The 26,572-nt window shown below is 38.4% G+C and overlaps 1 protein-coding gene across 4 annotated transcripts in view; it reads right to left on the bottom strand.

Annotated features, from left to right (window-relative positions):
- LOC133644664 (gamma-aminobutyric acid receptor subunit gamma-3) overlaps positions 1–26,572 on the bottom strand; it is a 150,698-nt gene that overhangs the window by 77,329 nt on the left and 46,797 nt on the right. For all 4 annotated transcript variants that reach the window (XM_062039338.1, XM_062039340.1, XM_062039339.1 and 1 more), the window contains one exon: positions 2,880–2,947. In XM_062039338.1, the coding sequence (XP_061895322.1) occupies positions 2,880–2,947 (68 nt within the window). The remainder of the gene's footprint in view (positions 1–2,879; positions 2,948–26,572) is intronic.

Raw genomic sequence — 26,572 nt, 5'->3', positions numbered from 1 at the left:
GGGGCACTAAAATTCGGGAGTCTCCCGGGAAAATCGGGAGGGTTTGCTAGTCTGACTGGGAGACTCAACTGCTCTGTACTTCTCCCTACGTCCGTGTACCACTCCGTACAGCGGCGAAGAAAAGTCATACATTTTACTTTTTGAAACCAATACCGATAATTTCCGATATTACATTTTAAAGCATTTATCTCTATTTGTAAGTTTTACAATGCAACTAAAACAATTCTTAGGTACTTAAGCGTCCCATGTGTGATGTCTGTAGGAGTGTTTTCATGCATATTTGTACGTGGTATCACACTCCAGCTAGCGTCGTTAGCGTTAGCTTATATGCTAACTTTAAAAAATGAACAACACAAGCGGAGACACTGAAGAGACGTGTTATTGTTTGTGCTATGGCGCCATCTTTTAGACAAGTTCGCTCACCGCAGTGCTCTTTTGTTTTAGAGTTAACAACCGGAAGTAGACGTGCCGTCCGTAGCGTTCCTACTCGTATGAATTCTTCATTCATCACTCCAAGCAACGTTTGTAAGTTTTACAATAAAACTAAAACAATTCTTAATCACTAAATGTCTGTAGGAGTGTTTTCATGCGTATTTGTACGTGCTATCGTACTGTAATGAAGCTAGCGTCGTTAGCATTAGCTAATATGGTAACATGTTTACGAGTGTCTGTGTTAGTATTATTAACTTACAAAGGCATTCTTTTTGCATTGTTTCAGTTTCACAAATTCCTCCGTAAATTCACCATAACGGAGTTAATGAGTCTGTTTAGCTGACTGGAGAGCTAGCTTTCGCAGCTAGTGGGTCAATGACGATGACTTCTGTTTTGTTTGATCAGCCGTTTTACTGCCGTGTTGCAAACCGTTTGGAGACAATTAAGGTATGTAAAGAAACATCTACAGAATATTTCTGTGTAAATGACTCATTTCACAACGTATATATCTGCGACTTATAGTCCAGTGCGACCTATATATGGAAACATATATTTTTCTCCTAAAATTCAGCGGGAGCGGCTAATATACCGAAGCGCTCTACAATCCGGAAAAAACGGTACTGTGGGGGAGGTGTGGCCAGCGCGCTTGCAGGAGAAAAGATCACCGCCGCTGTCCATGGTGCTGAGGACGAGCGCCATCACAGTGGTGAACATGCCCTTTCCCAACTACTTTGGCACGTGTTGCAGCCATGAAATTCTAAGTTAATTATTATTTGCAAAAAAAAAAAAAAAGTTTATGAGTTTGAACATCAAATATCTTGTCTTTGTAGTGCATTCAACTGAATATGGGTTGAAAAGGATTTGCAAATCATTGTATTCCGTTTATATTTACATCTAACACAATTTCCCAACTCACATGGAAACGGGGTTTGTATAATCACTTAGCACTCGCAATGTGATCACGTGGAGGCGAGACCGGGCTGCAAAGCTGAAGCAGAAAAAACACTCCGTGCGTGTGCAAGGCAACATATTAGGACCGTCAGAAATAAAAAAATACTTATTGTCGAATCAGCAAGATCACTTTATAATTTTATAGCTGGCTAAGACGGCTAATTAAAACTAATTCAACTGATTTGTTTTGATCTCTGCTACTTTTTTTAATAGCATTTGTTTTTATATGCTAGATACACTATGTTGATAATATCTCCAGCCATCCATTTTCTACCGCTTGTCTTTGGAGCCTATCTCAGCTGCAATCGGGCGGAAGGCGGTGTACACCCTGGACAAGTCGCCACCTCATCGCAGGGCAAACACAGACAGACGGACAACATTCACACTCACGTTCACCAATTTTAGTGTTGCCAATCAACCAATAATATCTCCCCCATACGGGAAAAACTTCTTGCAATATGCATTTTCTTGCAATTGGATCAGGTCTAGATCACAATATCGCCCAGAAGACGTGGTTCATATTATATTTGTGTCACAAAAGTTGGGCAAATGTAGGGATGTGTACCGGATCCGGTACTTTTTTGGTCAATCGGCCCTACCAAGCACCGATTCACGTAAAATCCAACGGTGTCATGTGTCTTTGCACTTTGGCGATCACTCCAGCAGCACTGAGAGCGCACTCAGCCAAACTAACGTAATGTTGCCGTTTTAAATGCCGACAAATTAACTGACTCAAAAAAAAACAAACGCTCCAACGTAAGTAAAGTAAGGCTCCACTTTTCCAAAAATGTGCTAGCTTGATGCTAATATCTATTGGCTTTGCTAATGACATGTTACTGATTAGCATTAGCGATTTTACATGGCGATTTCAGCACCTCCAAATGTGTTAATGAAAACTACAACTAAGACACACGTCAAACAGCTGGTGCGTAATAAGTACGATACGTACAGTACTAACACTTTTTAGGGCGCAACAACAACAAAAACAACACACCATAAACTATACACTGCTGCCATCTAACGTCTTGCAACTGTAATTGCAACTTAATGTTATATTGCAATTGATAATATGATGATAATAAAACAAGATGTAACAACTGGACAGCAGTTATCATAATCAGCTTCTTTTTAATGTTGCAATAAAAATAAGATTTTAATTTGATTAATTTATTAACACTCACCGAAAATTGATACGGATGAGTACCGGTATCGATTGCCAGGTACCGGTAATTGGCACCGTATCGGTTCCAATGTAAACGGTACCCTTACCTAGGCAGATTCAATAATAATTAAAAAATCTATATTTTATCAATAGTGAAAAGATGATTTAAAATAAAGTACCCTGAGTTGAGTACGATGATTGTTAACAAAAATGATACATGCTAGCTTATCTGAATGCGAGCTTAAAGCAAATATAATACCTAATCATCTTATCCCATTTTCAGGACATGCCACTGGCCAATCAGAACACTTTGTGAAATGGTCATGTGACTTACCATGTTTATGGAGGACACGGGTCCGATGCTGTTGACAAATATGTCCACGTCTATGACGGTTGGCTTCACTGTAGGGGAAGAGAGAAATGAGGAATTAGGAAGAAAGACGAGTTTGAGCGTGACAAAAAAAAAACAAAACGGAAGCCGCTTGTGTTCACAACCCGACCAAGTTTTTTTTTTATGTTGATTGGACTTTTTTTTTTTATTTTTTAAATCATTTCTTACGACGTTCAATGTGACCATGTGTGTTGAATTGTTGTGCCGGTTGCTTTTTTTTTCTTCTGCACCATGACTAGGGGAGGTTGTTTGGATTGGGTCATGTAAGTGAATGCTATGCTGTGTACAATTAAGGTTGGAGTTTTTTTCGTTAGCCACTAGATGGCGACAAAATGGCCACTATCGGACTAAAATTTGGCCTGGGACCCGAACTTAATAATTATAATTTAATTGGTTATTAAAAGTAAGTGAAAGTTTGACTCCTACATCGTTTACTTCCATGACGACCTCCTTAACGTTTTGTAATCAATTAGAAATATCAAGCAGCTAAAATGTGCCAAACATGGGTAAGTGTGGATAGAGTGATTTGCATTTTTCTCCATACATGCTCTGTAATGGATTTAAACGGGTGTAATTTTTTAAAGGTATTTTTTAAAATGTTGATTGGATGTTTTTTTTTTCAATAAATTTCTGCAACGTTCAATGTGACCATGTTTCCTTTAATTTTTCGTGCTGGTTGATTTTTTTTTTCTGCATCATGACTAGGGAAGGTTGTTTGGATTTGGTGATATAATTGCATGCTAAACTGGGTCCAATTAATGTTTGAGTTACTTTCATTGGCCACTAGACGTTGACAATTTGGCTGCTATCGGACCGAAATTTGGCCTGGAACTGAAATCAATTATTCTAATTTAATTGGTTATTAAGAGTAAGTGAAAGTTGGACTCCTACATTGTTTACTTCCATGACGACGTCCTTTAGGTTTTTTTAATTCATCAGAAATATCAAGCAGCTAAAATGTGCCAAACATGGATACGTGTGGAGAGAGTGGTTTTTCATGTTTCCCCCATCATGCTTTATAATCGATTTAAACAGGTGTAGTTTTGATACATACATATATATATATATATATATATATATATATATATATATATATATATATATATATATATATATATATATATATATACATACATACATATACATATATATATATATATATATATATATATATATATATATATATATATATATATATATACATATACATATACATATATATATATATATATATATGTATATATATATATATATATATATATATATATATATACTACCGTTCAAAAGTTTGGGGGTCACCATTGAAATGTCCTTATTTTTGAAGGAAAAGCACTGTACTTTTCAATGAAGATAACTTTAAACTAGTCTTAACTTTAAAGAAAATTACACTCTATACAGTGCTAATGTGGTCAATGACTATTTTAGCTGCAAATGTCTGGTTTTTGTGCAATATCTACATAGGTGTATAGAGGCCCATTTCCAGCAACTTATCACTCCAGTGTTCTAATGGTACAATGTGTTTGCTCATTGGCTCAGAAGGCTAATTGATGATTAGAAAACACCCTTGTGCAATCATGTTCACCACATCTGAAAACAGTTTAGCTCGTTACAGAAGCTACAGAAACTGACCTTCCTTTGAGTAGATTGAGTTTCTGGAGCATCACATTTTTGGGGTCAATTAAAACGCTCAAAATGGCCAGAAAAAGAGAACTTTCATCTGAAACTCGACAGTCTATTCTTGTTCTTAGAAATGAAGGCTATTCCACAAAATTGTTTGGGTTACCCCAAACTTTTGAACGGCAGTGTATATATATATATATTTTTTTTTTTGGTTTGTTTTTTTGTTGAATGGATGGTTTTTTTTATTCATATCTACAACATTCAATGTGACCATGTTTGTTTAATTTTTGTGCTAGTTAATTTTTTTTTTCTTGCACCATGACTAGGGAATGTTGTTTGGATTGGGTCATATAAGTCAATGCTATGCTGTGTACAGTTAATGTTTGAGTTACTTTCATTGGCCACTAGATGGCGACAAAATGGCCGCAATTGGACCAAAATTTGTCCTGGGACCCGAACTTAATAATTATAATTTAATTGGTTATTAAGAGTACGTGAAAGTCTGACTCCTACATCGTTTACTTCCATGACGACCTCCTGAAAGTTTTTTTCAATCAATCAGAAATATCAAACAGCTAAAATGCGCCAAACATGGGTATTATATTTGTTTATGTTGATTGGACGTGTTGTTATTCATTGTTCAATGTGACCATGTTTGTTTAATTTTTGCACCGGATGATTTTTTTTTTTCCTGGCATCATGACTAGGGAAGGTTGTTTGGATTGGGTCGTATAATTGCATGCTAAGCTGTGTCCAATTAATGTTTGAGTTACTTTCATTGGCCACTAGATGGCGACAAAATAGCTGCAATGCGACCAAAATTTGGCCTAGGACCGAAAGTAAGAATTATAATTTAATTGGTTATTAAGAGTATGTGAAAGTTGGACTCCTACATCGTTTACTTTCAATGACGACCTCCTTAAGGTTTTTTAATCAATTAGAAATATCAAGCAGCTTAAATGTGCCAACATGGATAAGTGTGGAAAGAGTGTTGTGCATTTTTCTCCATGATGCTTTGTAATGGATTTAAACGGGTGTCATTTAGATTATTAAAAAATAAAATGTTTTAATGTTGATTGGACGTTTTGTTATTCATTTCTACAACATTCAATGTGACCATGTTTGTTTAATTTTTGCACTGGTTGATTTTTTTCCCCTGCATCATGACTAGGTAAGGTTGTTTGTATTGGGTCATATATGTGAATTCTATGCTGTGTACAATTAATGTTTGAGTTACTTTCATTGGCCACTAGATGGTAACAAAATGGCCGCAATCGGACTAAAATTTGGCCTGGGACCGAACTTAAAAATTATAATTTAATTGGTTATTAAAAGTAAGTGAAAGTTTGACTCCTACATCGTTTACTTCCATGACGTCCTCCTTAACGTTTTGTAATCAATTAGAAATATCAAGCAAGTAAAATGTGCCAAACATGGGTAAGTGTGGAAAGAGTGTTTTGCATTTTTCTCCATCATGCTTTGTAATGGATTTAAACAGGTGTAATTTTTTTAATATATTTTTTTAAATGTTGATTGGATGTTTTTTTTTTCAATAAATTTCTACAACGTTCAATGTGACCATGTTTCTTTAATTTTCGTGCTGGTTGATTTTTTTTTCTGCACCATGACTAGGGAAGGTTGTTTGGATTTGGTGATATAATTGCATGCTAAACTGGGTCCAATTACACAACACTCAGAGTCCCAGAGAAGGGTCAATTGACCTTTTTACCTAGAAAACCCACAAGAGGGTCATTTGACCCCTAGTCCCCCCTGTGGACACTCCTTTTGTTATGAAAATGTGGCTGTTAGTGGCACACGGCAGGGGGCCACTTGAGCCTGTGTGGGGGAGGGGACCTTACAGCTCAAGCTTTAGTTCTGAGGTAGGTTGTGTGTGTTTTTGCAAGGATCAACAGAATGAAGGGATCAACACTCTGACATTTATTGTTAAAAAAAATACAAAACAAAACATATTTACAAAGAATGAAAAAGCAACTGTTTTCCCAGTTTTGGTGTGGAGGGTTGTTGCAGAAGCAATTGTTATTTTTGTGTGCCAAAAATAGTTTAAAAAAAAAAATTTACAAAGAAAAAAGCATATTTACAAAGAATGAAAAACCATGTCCATGTAAACGTGACTGACATACATTTGAGCAGTCACTCACAATCCTGGCACTGCCATTGCTCCTTTCGGCATTTCCCACATGTATAATTTTTCTGTCTACCTAGACAAACTGCCCCTAACAGCCTCATTACCATAACAAAATGAGTGATTAGTGTATTCGGGAAAAGCGTCGGGCCAAATGACCCCTCTCTGGGTCTTCTAGGTAGACAGAAAAATGCTGGGACTTCTAGTGTTAATATTTGAGTTACTTTTGTTATTAATTTCTACAACCTTCAATGTGACTATGTTTGTTTAATTTTTGTACTGTTTAATTGTTTTCCCCCTGCATCATGACTAGGGAAGGTTGTTTGTATTGGGTCATATAAGTGAATGCTATGCTGTGTACAATTAATGTTTGAGTTACTTTCATTGGCCACTAGACGTTGACAATTTGGCTGCTATCGGACTGAAATTTGGCCTGGAACTGAAATCAATTATTATAATTTAATTCGTTATTTAGAGTAAGTGAAAGTTGGACTCCTACATTGTTTACTTCCATTACGACGTCCTTTAGGTTTATTTAATTCATCAGAAATATCAAGCAGCTAAAATGTGCCAAACATGGATAAGTGTGAAGAGAGTGTTTTGCATCATGCTTTGTAATGGATTTAAACTGGTGTAATTTTGATATATATATATATATATATATATATATATATATATATATATATATATATATATATATATATATATATATATATATATATATATATATATATATATAATTTTTTTTTTGTTGAATGGATGTTTTTTTTTATTCATATCTACAGCATTCAATGTGACCACGTTTGTTTAATTTTTGTGCTGGTTGATTTTGTTTTTTTCTTGCACCATGACTAGGGAAGGTTGTTTGGATTGGGTCATATAAGTAAATGCTATGCTGTGTACAGTTAATGTTTGAGTTACTTTCTTTGGCCACTAGATGGCTACAAAACGGCCGCTGTTGGACCGCAGGTATTTCTGTATCATATGAATACACCATATTGCTTATTGAACTTGTGCCATCTTGCGGTCCAAATCAAAGACGCATTTGGGCCTGCAGGCCGTAGTTTGGACACCCCTGGTCTCGCTGGTGTGCTTTTGTGTATTGTGTAGCTGCTCTATATCATCCCATACTTGTTTTATTTTTATGATTTCGCATGTGTATCCCATATCAGTATCACAAAGTTTGACACTCAGTTAGCCACTAATGTATTCAACAACGAGCGTGTACAACTTGACTGGGAAGTCTCTTACAATATTTGGAGCCGTGCATGAAGTTCTCCAAAAGATGACAAACTGCATCGCAGCTGTGCAGACTCCTGCGAGCACAATAATAAGCGCATTGTGTGAACGAGCGATCTGGCAGGTGGAAACGGTGGCTTTAATTGGCCGAGCGACACGCTGCCAGCTGATGCGGGATGATGGAGGAGCGCGTGGCGGCAGCCGAGCGTGTCACAGCTGTCACTTAGCCGGCGACACTCTACGTGACACACCTGCCGTCATAAAACTAAAGTCCTCGAGGGCAGCGAGAGGTGTGAAGCAGGAAATATGGTTATTGAAGAAGATACAGGCTGAAAACTGTATCACGATATCAGTGTTTTACAAACCCCAGTGAAGTTGGTACGTTGAGTAAATCTTAATAAAAACAGAATACAATGATTTGCAAATCCTTTTCAACCTATATTCAATTGAATAGACTGCAAAGACAAGATATTTAATGTTCTAACTAGAAAACTTTGTTATTTTTTGCAAATATTAGCTCATGTTGGAATTTGATGCCTGCAAAATGTTTCAAAAAAGCTGGCACAAGTGGCACAAAAGACAGAGAAAGTTGAGGAATGCTCATCAAACACTTATTTGGAACATCCCACAGGTGAACAGGCTAATTGGGAACAGGTGGGTGCCATGATTGGGTATAAAAGAAGCTTCCATGAAATGCTCAGTCATTCACAAACAAGGATGGGGCGAGGGTCACCACTTTGTCAACAAATGCGTGAGCGAATTGTCCAACAGTTTAAGAACAACATTTCTCAACCAGCTATTGCAAGGAATTTAGGGATTTCACCATCTACGCTCCGTAATATCATCAAAAGGTTCAGAGAATCTGGAGAAATCACTGCACGTAAGCAGCTAAGCCCGTGGCCTTCCATCCCTCAGGCTGTACTGCATCAAAAAGCGACATCAGTGTGTAAAGGATATCACCACATGGGCTCAGGAACACTTCAGAAGACTACAGTTTGTCGCTAAATCTGTAAGTGCAAGTTAAAACTCTAGTATGCAAAGCAAAAGTCATTTATCAACAACACCCAGAAACGCCTCCGGCTTCGCTGGGTCCGAGCTCATCTAAAATGGACTGATGCAAAGTGGAAAAGTGTTCTGTGGTCTGACGAGTCCACATTTCAAATTGTTCTGGGAAACTGTGGACGTCGTGTCCTCCGGACCAAAGAGGAAAAGAACCATCCGGATTGTTATAGGCACAAAGTGTAAAAGGCAGCATGTGTGATGGTATGGGGGTGTATTAGTGCCCAAGACATGGGTAACTTACACATCTGTGAAGGCACCATTAATGCTGAAAGGTACATACAGGTTTTGGAGCAACATATGTTGCCATCCAAGCAACGTTATCATGGACGCCCCTGCTTATTCTAGCAAGACAATGCCAAACCACTTGTTACAACAGCGTGGCTTCATAGTAAAAGAGTGCGGGTACTAGACTGGCCTGCCTGTAGTCCAGACCTGTCTCCCATTGAAAATGTGTGGCGCATTATGAAGCCTAAAATAGCACAAGGGAGTTCAACGGACTGTTGAACAACTTAAGCTGTACATCAAGCAAGAATGGGAAAGAATTCCACCTGAGAAGCTTCAAAAATGTGTCTCCTCAGTTCCCAAACGTTTACTGAGTGTTGTTAAAAGGAAAGGCCATGTAACACAGTGGTAAATATGCCCCCGTGACAACCTTTTTGCAATGTGTTAATGATTATTTGCCAAAACAAATTAAGTTTCTCAGTGTGAACATGAAATATCTTGTCTTTGCAGTCTATTCAATTGAATATAAGTTGAAAAGGATTTGCAAATCATTGTATTCTGTTTTTATTTACAAATTACACAACATGCCAACTTCACTGGTTTTGGGTTTTGTATATTTTTGGTCACCTAACCATTAGATCTGATTTCGAGGGTGACGATTCGATTCAGACGTATTATAATACAATGTATTATTTGGTATAATAATTTTAAAAAATTCAAAACAGGCTATAAAAGCTCCTTTTGGTTGCATGGAGATGGCCTAAAACATTTTTTTTTTTAATGGATTGATGAAAGGAAAGAAAGAGTTATTGATCAGGTCTGCCATCAGCTGTTAGTCTGAGATGATCTCCCTGTGGGGGGTATTGTCACCAGGGAGGACGGAGCATGTGATATTTATGGAAGCGTCCATTGATACAGCCCCGCCTCTTCTCCACAAACAAAGCGGCTACTCAACTGGTCATTAGACTTGCTTTAGTGTGGAAGCCTCAAACGCATCAATTGCATCGACCTGACCAAACCCCAAATGTTGCTGAGCGGCTTCAGATCTTCCCAACGCCGCCTGGAGGATAATCCACCTCCGATGTTGTCAATATTCCCTCCGCGGGCTTCCACTGCACAACAATAAAGGATTAACTCACTTTCTTCTTCTTTGCAATGAATAAAACATCTGTACTGCGATACAGGCCGAACACAGACTACTCTAAAGCACATCCAAGTTGACTTTCTTCATTTTGTGAATGGCTACAAGCAGTCCTGCAGTTTACTTGTGTGCGATATCATGTGCGATACAAGCAGTCCTGCAGCGTTTTTACTTGCATGTATAGCTGCCATTGTTCTCCGTTTGACACATTTCCCCTGACCATTTTCTCCCACACCACACTACAAAATACAAACCCTGTTTCCATAACAGTTGGGAAATTGTGTTAGATGTAAATATAAACGGAATACAATGATTTGCAAATCATTTTCAACCCATATTCAGTTGAATATTCTACAAAGACAACATATTTCATGTTCAAACTGATTTTGCAAATAATCATTAACTTTAGAATTTGATGCCAGCAACACGTGACAAAGAAGTTGGGAAAGGTGGCAATAAATACTGATAAAGTTGAGAAATGCTCATCAAACACTTATTTGGAACATCCCACAGGTGAACAGGAAAATTGGGAACAGGTGGGTGCCATGATTGGGTATAAAAGTAGATTCCATGAAATGCTCAGTCATTCACAAACAAGGATGGGGCGAGGGTCACCACTTTGTCAACAAATGCCTGAGCAAATTGTTGAACAGTTTAAGAAAAACCTTTCTCAACCAGCTATTGCAAGGAATTTAGGGATTTCACCATCTACGCTCCGTAATATCATCAAAGGGTTCAGAGAATCCGGAGAAATCACTGCACGTAAGCAGCTAAGCCCGTGACCTTCCATCCCTCAGGCTGTACTGCATCAACAAGTGACATCAGTGTGTAAAGGATATCACCACATGGGCTCAGGAACACTTCAGAAACCCACTGTCAGTAACTACAGTTGGTCGCTACATCTGTAAGTGCAAGTTAAAACTCTCCTATGCAAGGCGAAAAACGTTTATCAACAACACCCAGAAACGCCGTCGGCTTCGCTGGGCCTGAGCTCATCTAAGATGGACTGATACAAAGTGGAAAAGTGTTCTGTGGTCTGACGAGTCCACATTTCAAATTGTTTTTGGAAACTGTGGACGTCGTGTCCTCCGGACCAAAGAGGAAAAGAACCATCCGGATTGTTCTAGGCGCAAAGTGTAAAAGCCAGCATGTGTGATGGTATGGGGGTGTATTAGTGCCCAAGACATGGGTAACTTACACATCTGTGAAGGCGCCTTTAATGCTGAAAGGTACATACAGGTTTTGGAGCAACATATGTTGCCATCCAAGCAACGTTACCATGGACGCCCCTGCTTATTTCAGCAAGACAATGCCAAGCCACGTGTTACATCAACGTGGCTTCATAGTAAAAGAGTGCGGGTACTAGACTGGCCTGCCTGTAGTCCAGACCTGTCTCCCATTGAAAATGTGTGGTGCATTATGAAGCCTAAAATAGCACAAGGGAGACCCCCGGACTGTTGAACAACTTAAGCTGTACATCAAGCAAGAATGGGAAAGAATTCCACCCGAGAAGCTTCAAAAATGTGTCTCCTCAGTTCCCAAACGTTTACTGAGTGTTGTTAAAAGGAAAGGCCATGTAACACAGTGGTGAACATGCCCTTTCCCAACTACTTTGGCACGTGTTGCATTGGAATTTGCAAAAAAAAATAAAGTTTATGAGTTTGAACATCAAATATGTTGTCTTTGTAGCATATTCAATTGAATATGGGTTGAAAAGGATTTGCAAATCATTGTATTCCGTTTATATTTACATCTAACACAAGTTCCTAACTCATATGGAAACAGGGTTTGTAACACCAATATGTATGATTCATGCTGATATCGTATCGGCCAATACTGCTACGGTGTTGGAACACATTGAACACACATTCAAACGTTCTTCCTGCCGCCATCCATGTGGGAATAATGGCGGCCAAACAGCAGACCGATGAATCAATCACTGCCGGGAGCAGGACCAGTCGTGACGTGTCCGAGTGAAAGCGGCGCCTGCTGGGGTGATGAGCACTTACGGCGCTCCCTGCACACAGCTGCTGCGGCAGGTAGGCTCCGACAACATTTAATCCTCGTTACTCTTGCTTTGTGCGCAGGGGACGGAGCAGCACGGGGAACTTGCGTTCACAGACAATAAAGCAATCAAATAATTGAGTGAATGCTCCAAAGCATGTTTTTTTTCTTCTTCTTCTCCAGATTTTGGCGCGTTCTACATTCCACATTTTACATCTGATTCAAGCTGTTCCAACTTCAAACTGTTCAGCCTTTTCGGGAATCGCGGGCTTTCCCTTGACAAATCCCACAAATTCCCAGGTTTCCTAGAATTCCAGGTTTTCCGGGACATTTTTCCCATTCAAAATAAAGTTGGCCATTTTTCAAACTTCCGCCATATCCACATTTTTCAACCGATTCAATTCATTCCACCTTCAACACATTCCGCCATCCTGAAATATCAAACCACCCTTTTTCAAAGTTTTAAAAAATTCCAGGTTTTCTGGGACATTTTTCCCATTCAAAACAAAGTTGGCCATTTTTCAAACTTTCGCCGTATTCACATTTTTCAACCAATTCAAACCATTCCACCTTCAACACATTCCGCCATCCTGGAAATTTAAACTACCCTTTTTCAAAGTTTAAAAAAATTCCAGGATTTCCCAGAATCCCAGGTTTTCCGGGACATTTTTCCCATTCAAAATAAATTTGGTAATTTTTAAAACTTCCGCCATATCCACATTTTTCAACCGATTCAAACCATTCCACCTTCAACACATTCCGCCATCCTGGAAATTCAAACTACCCTTTTTCAAAGTTTAAAAAAATTCCATGATTTCCCAGAATTTCAGGTTTTCCGGTACATTTTTCCCATTTAAAATAAAGTTTGCCATTATTCAAATTTCCGCCATATCCACATTTTTCAACCGATTCAAACCATTCCACCTACAACACATTCCGCCATCCTGGAAATTCAAACTACCCTTTTTCAAAGTTTAAAAAAATTCCAGGATATCCCAGAATTCCAGGTTTTCCGGGACATTTTTCCCATTTAAAATAATGTTTGCCATTTTTCAAACTTCCGCCATATCCACATTTTTCAACCGATTCAAACCATTCCACCTTCAACACATTCTGCCATCCTGGAAATTCAAATTACCCTTTTTCAAAGTTTAAAACACATCCAGGATATCCCAGAATTACAGGTTTTCCGGGACATTATTCCCATTCAAAATAAAGTTGGCCATTTTTCAAACTTCCGCCATATCCACATTTTTCAACCGATTCAATTCATTCCACCTTCAACACATTCCGCCACTCTGGAAATTCAAACTACCCTTTTTCAAAGTCTAAAAAATTCTAGGATTTCCCACAACTCCAGATTTTCCGGGACATTTTTCCCATTCAAAATAAAGTTGATAATTTTTCAAACTTCTGCCATATCCACATTTTTCAACCGATTCAAACCATTCCACCTTCAACACATTCCGCCATCCTGGAAATTCAAACTACCCTTTTTCAAAGTTTAAAAAAATTCCAGGATTTCCCAGAATTTCAGGTTTTCCGGGACATTTTTCCCATTCAAAATAAAGTTGATCATTTTTCAAACTTCTGCCATATCCACATTTTTCAACCGATTCAAACCATTCCACCTTCAACACATTCCGCCATCCTGGAAATTCAAATTACCCTTTTTCAAAGTTTAAAACACATCCAGGATATCCCAGAATTCCAGGTTTTCCGGTACATTTTTCCCATTTAAAATAAAGTTGGCCATTTTTCAAACTTCCGCCATATCCACATTTTTCAACCGATTCAATTCATTCCACCTTCAACACATTTCGCCATCCTGAAATATCAAACCACCCTTTTTCAAAGTTTTAAAAAATTCCAGGTTTTCTGGGACATTTTTCCCATTCAAAATAAAGTTGGCCATTATTCAAACTTCCGCCATATCCACATTTTTCAACCGATTCAAACCATTCCACCTTCAACACATTCCGCCATCCTGGAAATTTAAACTACCCTTTTTCAAAGTTTAAAAAAAATCCAGGATTTCCTAGAATCCCAGGTTTTCTGGGACATTTTTCCCATTCAAAATAAATTTGGTAATTTTTCAAACTTCCGCCATATCCACATTTTTCAACCGATTCAAACCATTCCACCTTCAACACATTCCGCCATCCTGGAAATTCAAACTACCCTTTTTCAAAGTTTAAAAAAATTCCAGGATTTCCCAGAATTCCAGGTTTTCCGGGACATTTTTCCCATTCAAAATAAATTTGGTAATTTTTCAAACTTCCGCCATATCCACATTTTTCAACCGATTCAAACCATTCCACCTTCAACACATTCCGCCATCCTGGAAATTCAAACTACCCTTTTTCAAAGTTTAAAAAAATTCCAGGATTTCCCAGAATTCCAGGTTTTCCGGGATATTTTTCACATTCAAAGTAAAGTTGGCCATTTTTCAAACTTTCGCCATATCCACATTTTTCAACCGATTCAAACCATTCCACCTTCAACACATTCCGCCATCCTGGAAATTCAAACTACCCAATTTCAAAGTTTAAAACAATTCCAGGATATCCCAGAATTCCAGGTTTTCCAGGACATTTGTCCCATTCAAAATAAAGTTGGCCATTTTTCAAATTTCCGCCGTATCCACATTTTTCAACCGATTCAAACCGTTCCAACTTCAACACATTCCGCCATCCTGGAAATTCAAACTATCCTTTTTGAAAGTTAAAAAAAATTCCAGGATTTTCCAAAGCCGTAATTCCATCCTTTTTTCTGGCGACTACTCCTTCCGCATTTGTCAACGTATTTCAACCGTTCCACCATCAAAACATTCCTCTTAATTAGGACAAAAAACAAGTTGTTTTTGGAACTGGAAAAATTCCTGGTTTTCCCAAAATACCAGGAATTCCGTAATACCATTTCTCAATTCAACAGGTTACTACTTCAACATTTCTGAACCGATTTGAAAAATTCCAACACCAACCATTTCAACTCATTCAGAACATTCAAGTTTTTCCACCATTTTCAAAAAAAAATTCCCGCATTTCCCGGAATTCCCAAATTTTGGGGAAATTACCATTGAAATTAATGGGACATTTTAAAAAAAAGCTCTTGACCCGATTTAAACAATTCCAACACCAACCAATTCAGCTCATTCAGGAAATTCAAACTACCCTTTTTTAAAGTTTAAAAAAATTCCAAGATTTTCCAGAATTCCAGGTTTTCCAAAGCCCTATTTCCACCCTTTTTTCTGGCGACTACTCCTTCCACATTTTTCAACGCATTTCAACCGTTCCACCGTCAAAACATTCGTCTTAATTAGGGCAAAAAAACAATGTTGTTTTTTTAACTGGAAAAATTCCTGGTTTTCCGGAAATTCCAGGAATTCCGTAATACTATTTCTCAATTCAACAGGTTACTACTTCAACATTTCTCAACCCATTTAAAAAAAAAATTTCAACACCAACAATTTCAACTCATTCAGAACATTCAAGTTTTCACCATTTTCCAAAAAAAATTCCCGCATTTCCCGAAATTCCCAAATTTTGGGGAAATTCCCGTTGAAATGAATGGGACATTCTTCAAAGCTCTTGACCCGATTTAAACAATTCCAACACCAACCAATTCAGCTCATTCAGGACATTCATGCTCCTCATCATTTTCCAAAAAATCCCGCTTTTCCCACACTTCCAAAATTACCACAAAGTTCCCATTGAAATGAATGGGACATTTTTCCAAGTTGCACAACTACCACATTTTTCAACCTATTCCAACATCAACACATTCTACTCATGGGGGTGTATTAGTGCCCAAGACATGGGTAACTTACACATCTGTGAAGGCACCTTTAATGCTGAAAGGTACATACAGGTTTTGGAGCAACATATGTTGCCATCCAAGCAACGTTACCATGGACGCCCCTGCTTATTTCAGCAAGACAATGCCAAGCCACGTGTTACATCAACGTGGCTTCATAGTAAAAGAGTGCGGGTACTAGACTGGCCTGCCTGTAGTCCAGACCTGTCTCCCATTGAAAATGTGTGGTGCATTATGAAGCCTAAAATAGCACAAGGGAGACCCCCGGACTGTTGAACAACTTAAGCTGTACATCAAGCAAGAATGGGAAAGAATTCCGCCTGAGAAGCTTCAAAAATGTGTCTCCTCAGTTCCCAAACGTTTACTGAGTGTTGTTAAAAGGAAAGGCCATGTAACACAGTGGTGAACATGCCCTTTCCCAACTACTTTGGCACGTGTTGCAGCCATGAAATTCTAAGTTAATTATTATTTGCAAAAAAAAAATAAAGTTTATGAGTTTGAACATCAAATATGTTGTCTTTGTAGTGCATTCAATTGAATATGGGTTGAAAAGGATTTGCAAATCATTGTATTCTGTTTATATTTACATCTAACACAATTTCCCAACTCATATGGAAACGGGGTTTGTAGTATTGAATAGATGGATGGAAAACGAAGAAAAGGAACATACTTTGCTGTGAAAATGACTTGAGAGCGGCACTTGCCAAGGTGAAGCCACACATATCTGAACTTGTCTCTCAAAGGCAACAGCAGAAGTCACACTGATTTGCAGGTGTGTAATTTGTTGTGAGTTCATGCACTGTGTTGGTTTTGTTCCTTGAACAAGGTGATGTTCAGGCACGGTTCATTTCGTGCTGGCTTCCTGTGCACTTAAGATGCGACTTTAAGGTTTTACTACTTACGTATAAAATACTACACGGTCTAGCTCCAGCCTATCTTGCTGATTGTATTGTACCATATGTCCCGGCAAGAACTCTGCGTTCAAAGAACTCCGGCTTATTAGTGATTCCCAGAGCCCCAAAAAAAGTCTGCGGGCTATAGAGCGTTTTCTATTGGGGCTCCAGTCAATGTTCCCTCTAATTGTTCATGTGTGTGAGCAAACACAACAACTCCCTGAGCATTCAGTGGAGCACCTGTGAGCAACATCACACGTGGCAACACCAGCAGCACACCTGTCTCAAACCAATCTTTTATAATAACACTCAAATGAGAGGAGTCATTTTCATGAGATTATTTTAGAATATTAGTGATTTGACCCACTTGTAATGAAAATAAAAGAAATCTTGTTTTTCATAAGCTATGGATTAGTATTGTACAATATGTCTGGGTGGGGGTCCTGCTTTGGAAATCATTTGTACCCCTTTCAGAGATCACATTTAGTTGCCCTTTAAACATCCTCCTGTTGCACAATGAAATGTAAGCATAGGATGAAGTGTGCATTCCTGTAACTTTCTCTAGTAACAGCATTCCATGATTAATATCAATAAATTAACATTAATAATAAATGACAGTAGAATAAGCACACGTATGACTGAGGAGTCATAGTGTAACTTTGTGTGGTGTTTGAGTTGTCCGACTTTTTGTGTGGCCATAAACGCACCAGTGGCTTAGTGGTATGCATGTTGGTGACAGATGACAAGTTGGTTTTGGCCTGGTTTGTACGGCAGAAAATGACTAGTTTTTCGAAATAGAAGTTTTTTACTCATGTTTTTGGTGTGGTTATGTCCGAATATAAACAGTTTTGCTCAATAAAGTGATCGATATAATTCCTGGCCTCGAAGCATCTCGATAGACGTTACAATAATTGAACGGTGTTGACGAACACCGTTAGGGCCGCTTGTTGTCACTGTCACTCAGAGTTGCATTGCAAAATTACACAGAATAAATGTCTTTATTTTGTTTAGAATTCAGATGGGTTTGATTTGGTGCGCGGCATATATTTGCTGTGCGCAGAGGACGCTTGAGCAGTGCGCAATTGCGCGGGCGCGCACCTTAGAGGGAACGTTGGCTCCAGTACTCTGGAATGCCCTCCCGGTAACAGTTAGAGATGCTACCTCAGTAGAAGCATTTAAGTCCCATCTTAAAACTCATTTGTATACTCTAGCCTTTAAATAAACCCCCTTTTAGACCAGTTGATCTGCCATTTCTTTTGTGCTCTGCCCCCCTCTCCCTCGTGGATTGGGGGCACAGGTTCGGTGGCGACGGAAGAAGTGCTGGCTGTCCAAAGGGGTGGACCGCTCGCCTGTGCATCGGTGCTGCTGACCTTTGAGACACTTGTGATTTAGGGCTATAAATATAAACATTGATTGATTGATTGATTGATTGATTGTCTTGAATTTGAAAAAAAAAAACATTTTATGTTTCACAAAAGAAGGGTTCGGTGAATGCGCATATGAAACCGGTGGGGTTCGGTACCTCCAACAAGGTTAAGAACCACTGATCTACGGCTTTTCACACACACAAGTGAATGCAAGGCACACTTGGTCAACAGCCATACAGGTCACACTGAGGGTGACCGTATAAACAACTTTAACACTGTTACAAATATGCGCCACACTGTGAACCCACACCAGACAAGAATGACAAACACATTTCGGGAGAACATCCGCACCGTAACACAACATAAACACAACAGAACAAATACCCAGGACCCCTTGCAGCACTAACTCTTCCGGGACTCTACAATATACACCCCCCCCCAACCCCGCCCACCTCAACCTCCTCATGCTCTCTCAGGGAGAGCATGTCCCAAATTCCAAGCTGCTGTTTTGAGGCATGTTCAAAAAAAATAATGCACTTTGTGACTTCAATAATAAATATGGCAGTGCCATGTTGGCACTTTTTTCCATAACTTGAGTTGATTTATTTTGGAAAACCTTGCTACATTGTTTAATGCATCCAGCGGGGCATCACAACAAAATTAGGCATAATAATGTGTTCATTCCACGACTTTATATGTCGGTATCGGTTGATATCGGAATCGGTAATTAAGAGTTGGATAATATCGGAATATCGGCAAAAAAGCCATTATCGGACATCTCTAATTAAAACTGTCTGCCTGTTTGGGAATTGTGTGCTCCACTTTTAAAAATAAAAAAATAAAATGTCCCGGAAAACCTGGAATTCTGGGAAATCTGGCAATTTGTCAAGGGTAAAGGTAGAGCGCGACAAAATCTGAAGAAAAAGAAGAAGAAGAAGTTGAAGAAGTTGAATAATAAATAGATGCATTTTGGTGTAGAAAACCATGTGTGAATGTTTTAGAGCGGTGGTCCCAAACCACCGGTCCGGGGACCGGTACCGGTCTGTGAAGCATTTGCTACCGGGCCGGAGAGAAACATTAAATAATTTATAAAGGACTGCATTTTCTCCGACTTAACTTTGGCCTGTTCTACCATGAATTGATTAACGTGGACCCCGACTTAAACAAGTTGAAAAACTTATTGGGGTGTTGCCATTTAGTGGTCAATTGTACGGAATATGTACTGTACTGTGCAATCTACTAATACAAGTTTCAATCAATCAGTCCCGCTAGACCAGGGGTGTCAAACTTGTTTTCATTGAGGGCCACACCGCAGTCATGGCTGCCAATAGAGGGCCGCTTGTGACAGTAAATAATGAATGAATTTGCCTATGAATTTAAATATTTTACTTTTTTTTTTTTTACGTAAAGAGTAAGACTATTTGAAGTGAAGTGAAGTGAATTACATTTATATAGCGCTTTTTCTCAAGTGACTCAAAGCGCTTTACATTGTGAAACCCAATATCTAAGTTACATTTAAACCAGTGTGGGTGGCACTGGGAGCAGGTGGGTAAAGTGTCTTGCCCAAGGACACAACGGCAGTGACTAGGATGGCGGAAGCGGGGATCGAACCTGCAACCCTCAAGTTGCTGGCACGGCCGCTCTACCAACCGAGCTATACCACTGTTTTTTACAGAAAAAAACTGGCAGCTTAGTTGCCAGACTTTTACTGTAAAATATATGGTGTTATTTTATTAGGGACAGAGGACCCTATTGTATTTCTAGCGTTTTATTATTATACCGCCGCCTCTTTGAGCTGTAATTTGACCCCCTTAACATGCTTCAAAACTCACCGAATTGGACACACACATCAGGACTGGCAAACATTGCGATCTAATCAAAAAACCAAACCCCAAAACTCAAAATTGCGCTCTAGCGCCCCCTAGGAAGAAAACACAGACAAAACTGCCTGTAACTCCCAGTAGGAATGTCGTAGAGACATGAAACAAAAACCTCTATGTAGGTCTCACTTAGACCTATATTTCATACACTGACAACCCCAAGAACCCAAAAATCAACAGGAAGTTTGCAATTCCCCCTTCAAAACAAAAAATGTGTAAAAACAGTCACCTTTTTTCAAACATTATCTCCTCTGAGCGCGTTTGTCGTGTCGGCTTCAAATTTGCACAAGAGAGAGATTGAACCCTTCTGATTAAAAGTTGATGCAAGAGTTTTAATTACTGCTCCGGTTTGGATTTTATGAGCCCTCAAAGTCGTCCCGTCCATTGATTGATTGATTGATTGATTGATTGAGACTTTTATTAGTAGGTTGCACAGTGAAGTACATATTCCGTACAATTGACCACTAAATGGTAACACCCGAATAAGTTTTTCAACTTGTTTAAGTCGGGGTCCACTTAAATTGATTCATGATACAGATATATACTATCATATATACTACCATCATAATACAGTCATCACACAAGATAATCACATTGAATTATTTACATTATTTACAATCAGGGGTGTGGAGGGGGGGATGGGGGGGGGATATGGACATCAAGTAGTGGACATAGAGAGAGAGAGAGAGAGATCAGAAGGCATAAGAAAAAGAAAAAGTATCTGCAGTATCTTGCAGCTTTAATTATTATTATTTTTACAACTTATTACTGTAAAAAGAAATACAGTACCGCTGTTTAATTTTATTTTGGCAACTCAGATACCAGTTTTTCACCATAATAAAATGTGGTACCATAAAATCATCAACCGTGCATTTTAAAACAAACAAACAAACAAACTGACAACTCAGTCAACAGAATTTTACTGTAGAAAAACAAACATTGGTCGTTTTTTTTTTTTTCAAGTTACAGTAATATGCTGTAAAAAAACTCCCTAAATTTTACAGTAAAATCTATTGGTCATTTTTATAGTGTACAATTTGATGGATAACTTGCTTCGAAACCATAAGTTAGTCAGATATTTAAGTATTTATTTGGATTTTGACCATAAAAGTTAGATCAGGGGTCACCAACGCGGTGCCCGCGGGCACCAGGTAGCCCGCTAGGACCAGATGAGTAGCCCGCTGGCCTGTTCTAAAAATAGCTCAAATAGCAGCACTTACCAGTGAGCTTCCTCTATTTTTTAAATTGTATTTATTTACTAGCAAGCTGGTCTCGCTTTGCCCGACATTTTTAATTCTAAGAGAGACAAAACTCAAATAGAATTTGAAAATCCAAGAAAATATTTTAAAGACTTGGTCTTCACTTGTTTAAATAAATTCATAATTTTTTTTTACTTTGCTTCTTATAACTTTCAGAAAGACAATTTTAGATAAAAAATACAACCTTAAAAATGATTTTAGGATTTTTAAACACATATACCTTTTTACCTTTTAAATTCCTTCCTCTTCTTTCCTGACAATTTAAATCAATGTTCAAGTAAATTTTTTTATTTTTTATTGTAAAGAACAATAAATACATTTTATTTTAATTCTTCATTTTAGCTTTCGACGAAGAATATTTGTGAAATATTTCTTCAAACTTATTATGATTAAAATTCAAAAAAATTATTCTGGCAAATCTAGAAAATCCGTAGAATCAAATTTAAATCTTATTTCAAAGTCTTTTGAATTTTTTTTTACATTTTTGTTCTGGAAAATCTAGAAGAAATAATGATTTGTCTTTGTTAGAAATATAGCTTGGTCCAATTTGTTATATATTCTAACAAAGTGCAGATTGGATTTTAACCTATTTAAAACATGTCATCAAAATTCTAAAATTAATCTTAATCAGGAAAAATCACTAATGATGTTCCATAAATTGTTTTTTTTAATTTTTTCAAAAAGATTCGAATTAGCTAGTTTTTCTCTTCTTTTTTTCGGTTGAATTTTGAATTTTAAAGAGTCGAAATTGAAGATAAACTATGTTTCAAAATTCAATTGTCATTTTTTTCATGTTTTCTCCTCTTTTAAACCGTTCAATTAAGTGTAAATATCATTAATTATTAATAATAACATAGAGTTAAAGGTAAATTGAGCAAATTGGCTATTTCTGGCAATTTTTTTAAGCGTGTATCAAACTGGTAGCCCTTCGCATTAATTAGTACCCAAGAAGTAGCTCTTGCTTTCAAAAAGGTTGGTGAGCCCTGAGTTAGATACTATAATACTTGTTGCAATATTGGACAAAAAATGTTTCACTAATACCTTTAGTAAGAAAATAAAGTAAAGAAAGAAAATATAAGGTATTTTATTGACACATATTATTTCCAAGCTTTTGCGGGCCATATAAAATGACGTGGAGGGGCAGATCTGGCCCGCGGGCCTTGAGTTTGACACCTGTGCACTAGACACACCAATGATGTACAATAAAACTCCTCATAGGAAGTTGCCATTTGTTATAACTTTGTAACATGATACAATGCACATTAATGGACATATAAATGTGACAGATTGTGTTAGGATCCGCTGCTCGGATCACAGTTTGTTTATGTTTTCTTGTCACATGTGTTTTCAGCACCTGCCTCTGGTTAGTGTTCGGGACGCGCACCTGTTGCCCGGGCACTAATCAGAGGGCTATTTAGTCTATGCACGGGCCTCACTCGGTCTGGCTTGCTAGTTTGTTTTCATACAACAGTTGACGACGTTTGATTCCTGCTAAATTCCTGCTAGCTCCCACGCTAGCCCATTTAGTTTTTGCCTTTTGTGCTATGTGCACGTCTTTGTTTTTTCCTGCTATGATTTGTTCTTAAATAAATAATTTTCCTACCGGCAAGCTGTGTCCGAAGCCGTCTGCATCCCTGGGAGAACAACCCCGCACCACGATGCGACCAGGTCGTCACAGATTGTAGCCAAAGGCTGATTTCCATCAGCATTTCATTGCAAAGAAACAAGCCCAGGGCTCCCACTAATTCAGCGTTATAGTGAGTTGTATTTTTCACAAGTGGGAAGCCGGTCCCTGAAAACAATGCCTACATTAAACCGGTCCGTTGTGCAAAAAAAGGTTGGGGACCACTGTTTTAGAGCATTCACACAAAAAGGCAGATATTGATAAAAGTCACTATACATCAAAATGGCAAATTAATGTCAATATGCCAAAATATATGTAATATATGCTAAATTTCTGCCCATCGGTCAATCTCTAATTTATAGAGTGATCAGATGAGGTTTCTTAGAATAGTCGACTTTTCAAACGATTCGATTCGGAAGAGTCTGATTGAAACTGAGAGTCGAATATTGCAATGTTTTTCAACCACTGTGCCGCGTGAAATACAGTCTGGTGTGCCGTGGGAGATGATCTCATTTCACCTATTTGGGTTCAAAATATTTTTTGCAAACCAGTAATTATAATCCGCAAATAATGTGCCATTGTTGAGTGTCGGTGCTGTCTAGAGCTCGGCAGACTTACCACGTTATACTCTTCCATATCAGTAGGTGGCAGCAGGTAGCTAATTGCTTTGTAAATGTCGGAAACAGCGGGAGGCAGCGTGCAGGTAAAAAGGTGTCTAATGCTTAAACCAAAAATAAACAAAAGGTGAGTGTCCCTAAGAAAAGGCATTGAAGCTTAGGGAAGGCTATGCAGAACTAAACTAAAACTTAAAGGCCTACTGAAACCCACTACTACCGACCACGCAGTCTGATAGTTTATATATCAATGATGAAATCTTAACATTATAACACATGCCAATACGGCCGGGTTAACTTATAAAGTGACATTTTAAATTTGCCGCTAAACTTCCGGTTCGAAACGCCTCTGAGGATGACGTATGCGCGTGACGTAGCCCGGCGAACACGAGTATGCCTTCCACATTGAAGCCAATACGAAAAAGCTCTGTTTTCATTTCATAATTCCACAGTATTCTGGACATCTGTGTTCGTGAATCTGTTTCAATCATGTTCATTGCATTATGGAGAATGAAGCTGAGCAAGCAAAGAAGAAAGTTGTCGGTGCGAAATGGACGTATTTTTCGAACGTAGTCAGCCACAACAGTACACAGCCGGCGCTTCTTTGTTTACATTCCCGAAAGATGCAGTCAAGATGGAAGAACTCGGATAACAGAGACTCTAACCAGGAGGACTTTTGACTTCGATACTCAGACGCCTGTAGAGAACTGGGACAACACAGACTCTTACCAGGATTACTTTGATTTGGATGACAAAGACGCAGACGTGCTACTGTGAGTATGCAGCTTTGGCTTCTAAACATTTGATCGCTTGACCGTATGTGCGCAACTTTTTTTTGCGTATGTACGTAACTTTTTTAAAATATATAAGCTTTATGAACCTTGGGTTAGGTGAACGGTCTTTTGGGCTGAGTGATTGTGTGTGTTGATCAGGTGTTTGAATTGTATTGGCGTGTTCTATGGAGCTAGGAGCTAGCAGAGGAGCTAGGAGCTAGCGTAACAAACACGCAGGTGTTTTTATGCAGGATTAATTTGTGGCATATTAAATATAAGCCTGGTTGTGTTGTGGCTAATAGAGTATATATATGTCTTGTGTTTATTTACTGTTGTAGTCATTCCCAGCTGAATATCAGGTCACCCCCGGCTCTCACAGCATCTTCCCTATCTGAATAGCTTCAACTCCCCACTAGTCCTTCACTTGCACTTTACTCATCCACAAATCTTTCATCCTCGCTCAAATTAATGGGGAAATTGTCGCTTTCTCGGTCCGAATCTCTCTCACTTCATGCGGCCATCATTGTAAACAATAGGGAACTTTGCGTATATGTTCAACTGACTACGTCACGCTACTTCCGGTAGGGGCAAGCCTTTTTTTTATCAGATACCAAAAGTTGCAATCTTTATCGTCGTTGTTCTATACTAAATCCTTTCAGCAAAAATATGGCAATATCGCGAAATGATCAAGTATGACACATAGAATAGATCTGCTATCCCCGTTTAAATAAAAAAATTCATTTCAGTAGGCCTTTAACTGGCTACAAAGTAAACAAAAACAGAATGCTGGACGACAGCAAAGACTTACTGTGGAGCAAAGACGGCGTCCACAAAGTACATCCGCACATGACATGACAATCAACAATGTCTCCACAAAGAAGGATTAAAAACAACTGAAATATTCTTGATTGGTGGGTGTGGGGAATAGCGGTCAAGGAAGACATGAAACTGCTACAGGAAAATACCAAAAAACGTGGAAAAGCCATCAAAATAGGAGCGCAAGACAAGAACTAAAACACTACACACAGGAAAACAGCAACACAGTCCAAATAAGTCAGGGTGTGATGTGACAGGTGGTGACAGTACACCTACTTTGAGACAAGAGCTATAGTGATGTATGCTTGGTTATGGTTTAAAGCAGGGGTGTCAAACTCATTTTAGATCGGGGGCCACATGGAGAAAAATCTACTCCCAGGTGGGCCGGACAGGTAAAATCACGGCACGATAACTTAAAAATAAAGACAAATTCAGATTGTTTTCTTTGTTTAAAAATAGAACAAGAAAATTCTGAAAATGTACAAATCATAATGTTGTATTTTTTTTTTTTCCATTTCATGTTGCGGTTAATAGTATTCTATCTTTATTTGTCGTTATTTATATTTTCTGAATACATTATGTGATAATGTTCATCAGTCAACTCATTGGTGTTAATTTTCAATCTATTACGATAAAAAAATTATATCAAAATCAAATTACAGGATGTCATTCATGTAAGTTTGCTCATTTTCCTTAACTGGTGCACTAACATCATGTGGTTTATTTTTTTTTTTTTTACATATGTAGCATAATCTACAAAGATGCAAATAATTGCTATTGTGACATCTAGTGGACACATTTAGAACAGCAGTTTCTTTCATTCAAAAATTTTGGTTCATTTTTATACTTAGCAAACTCATCCCGCGGGCCGGATAAAACCTGTCCGCGGGCCGTACGTTTGACACCCCTGGTTTAAAGTCATATCCGACAATTGCGACAACGACTTTCTACTGTCAACTGAGTTTCGTTTTTTAATGATGTCTGCTGGTGGTGTGCCTCCGCGTTTTTTCAATGAAAAAAAATGTGCCTTGGCTCAAAAAAGGTTGAAAAACACTGGAATATTGGATATTGAACATCCCCCCCCGCCGCCGTGCGAGGGAGGCAAGTTGAGTGCTCGAGTCCCCACGTACAGCGGCCATGTTGGGAGGGCCACACGCCGCTGT

The sequence above is a fragment of the Entelurus aequoreus genome, linkage group LG27 (assembly GCF_033978785.1).
Source record: "Entelurus aequoreus isolate RoL-2023_Sb linkage group LG27, RoL_Eaeq_v1.1, whole genome shotgun sequence".
NCBI lineage: Eukaryota > Metazoa > Chordata > Actinopteri > Syngnathiformes > Syngnathidae > Entelurus > Entelurus aequoreus.
Note: the sequence above shows the minus strand (reverse complement) of the source record. Positions and strands in the feature narration are given on the sequence as shown.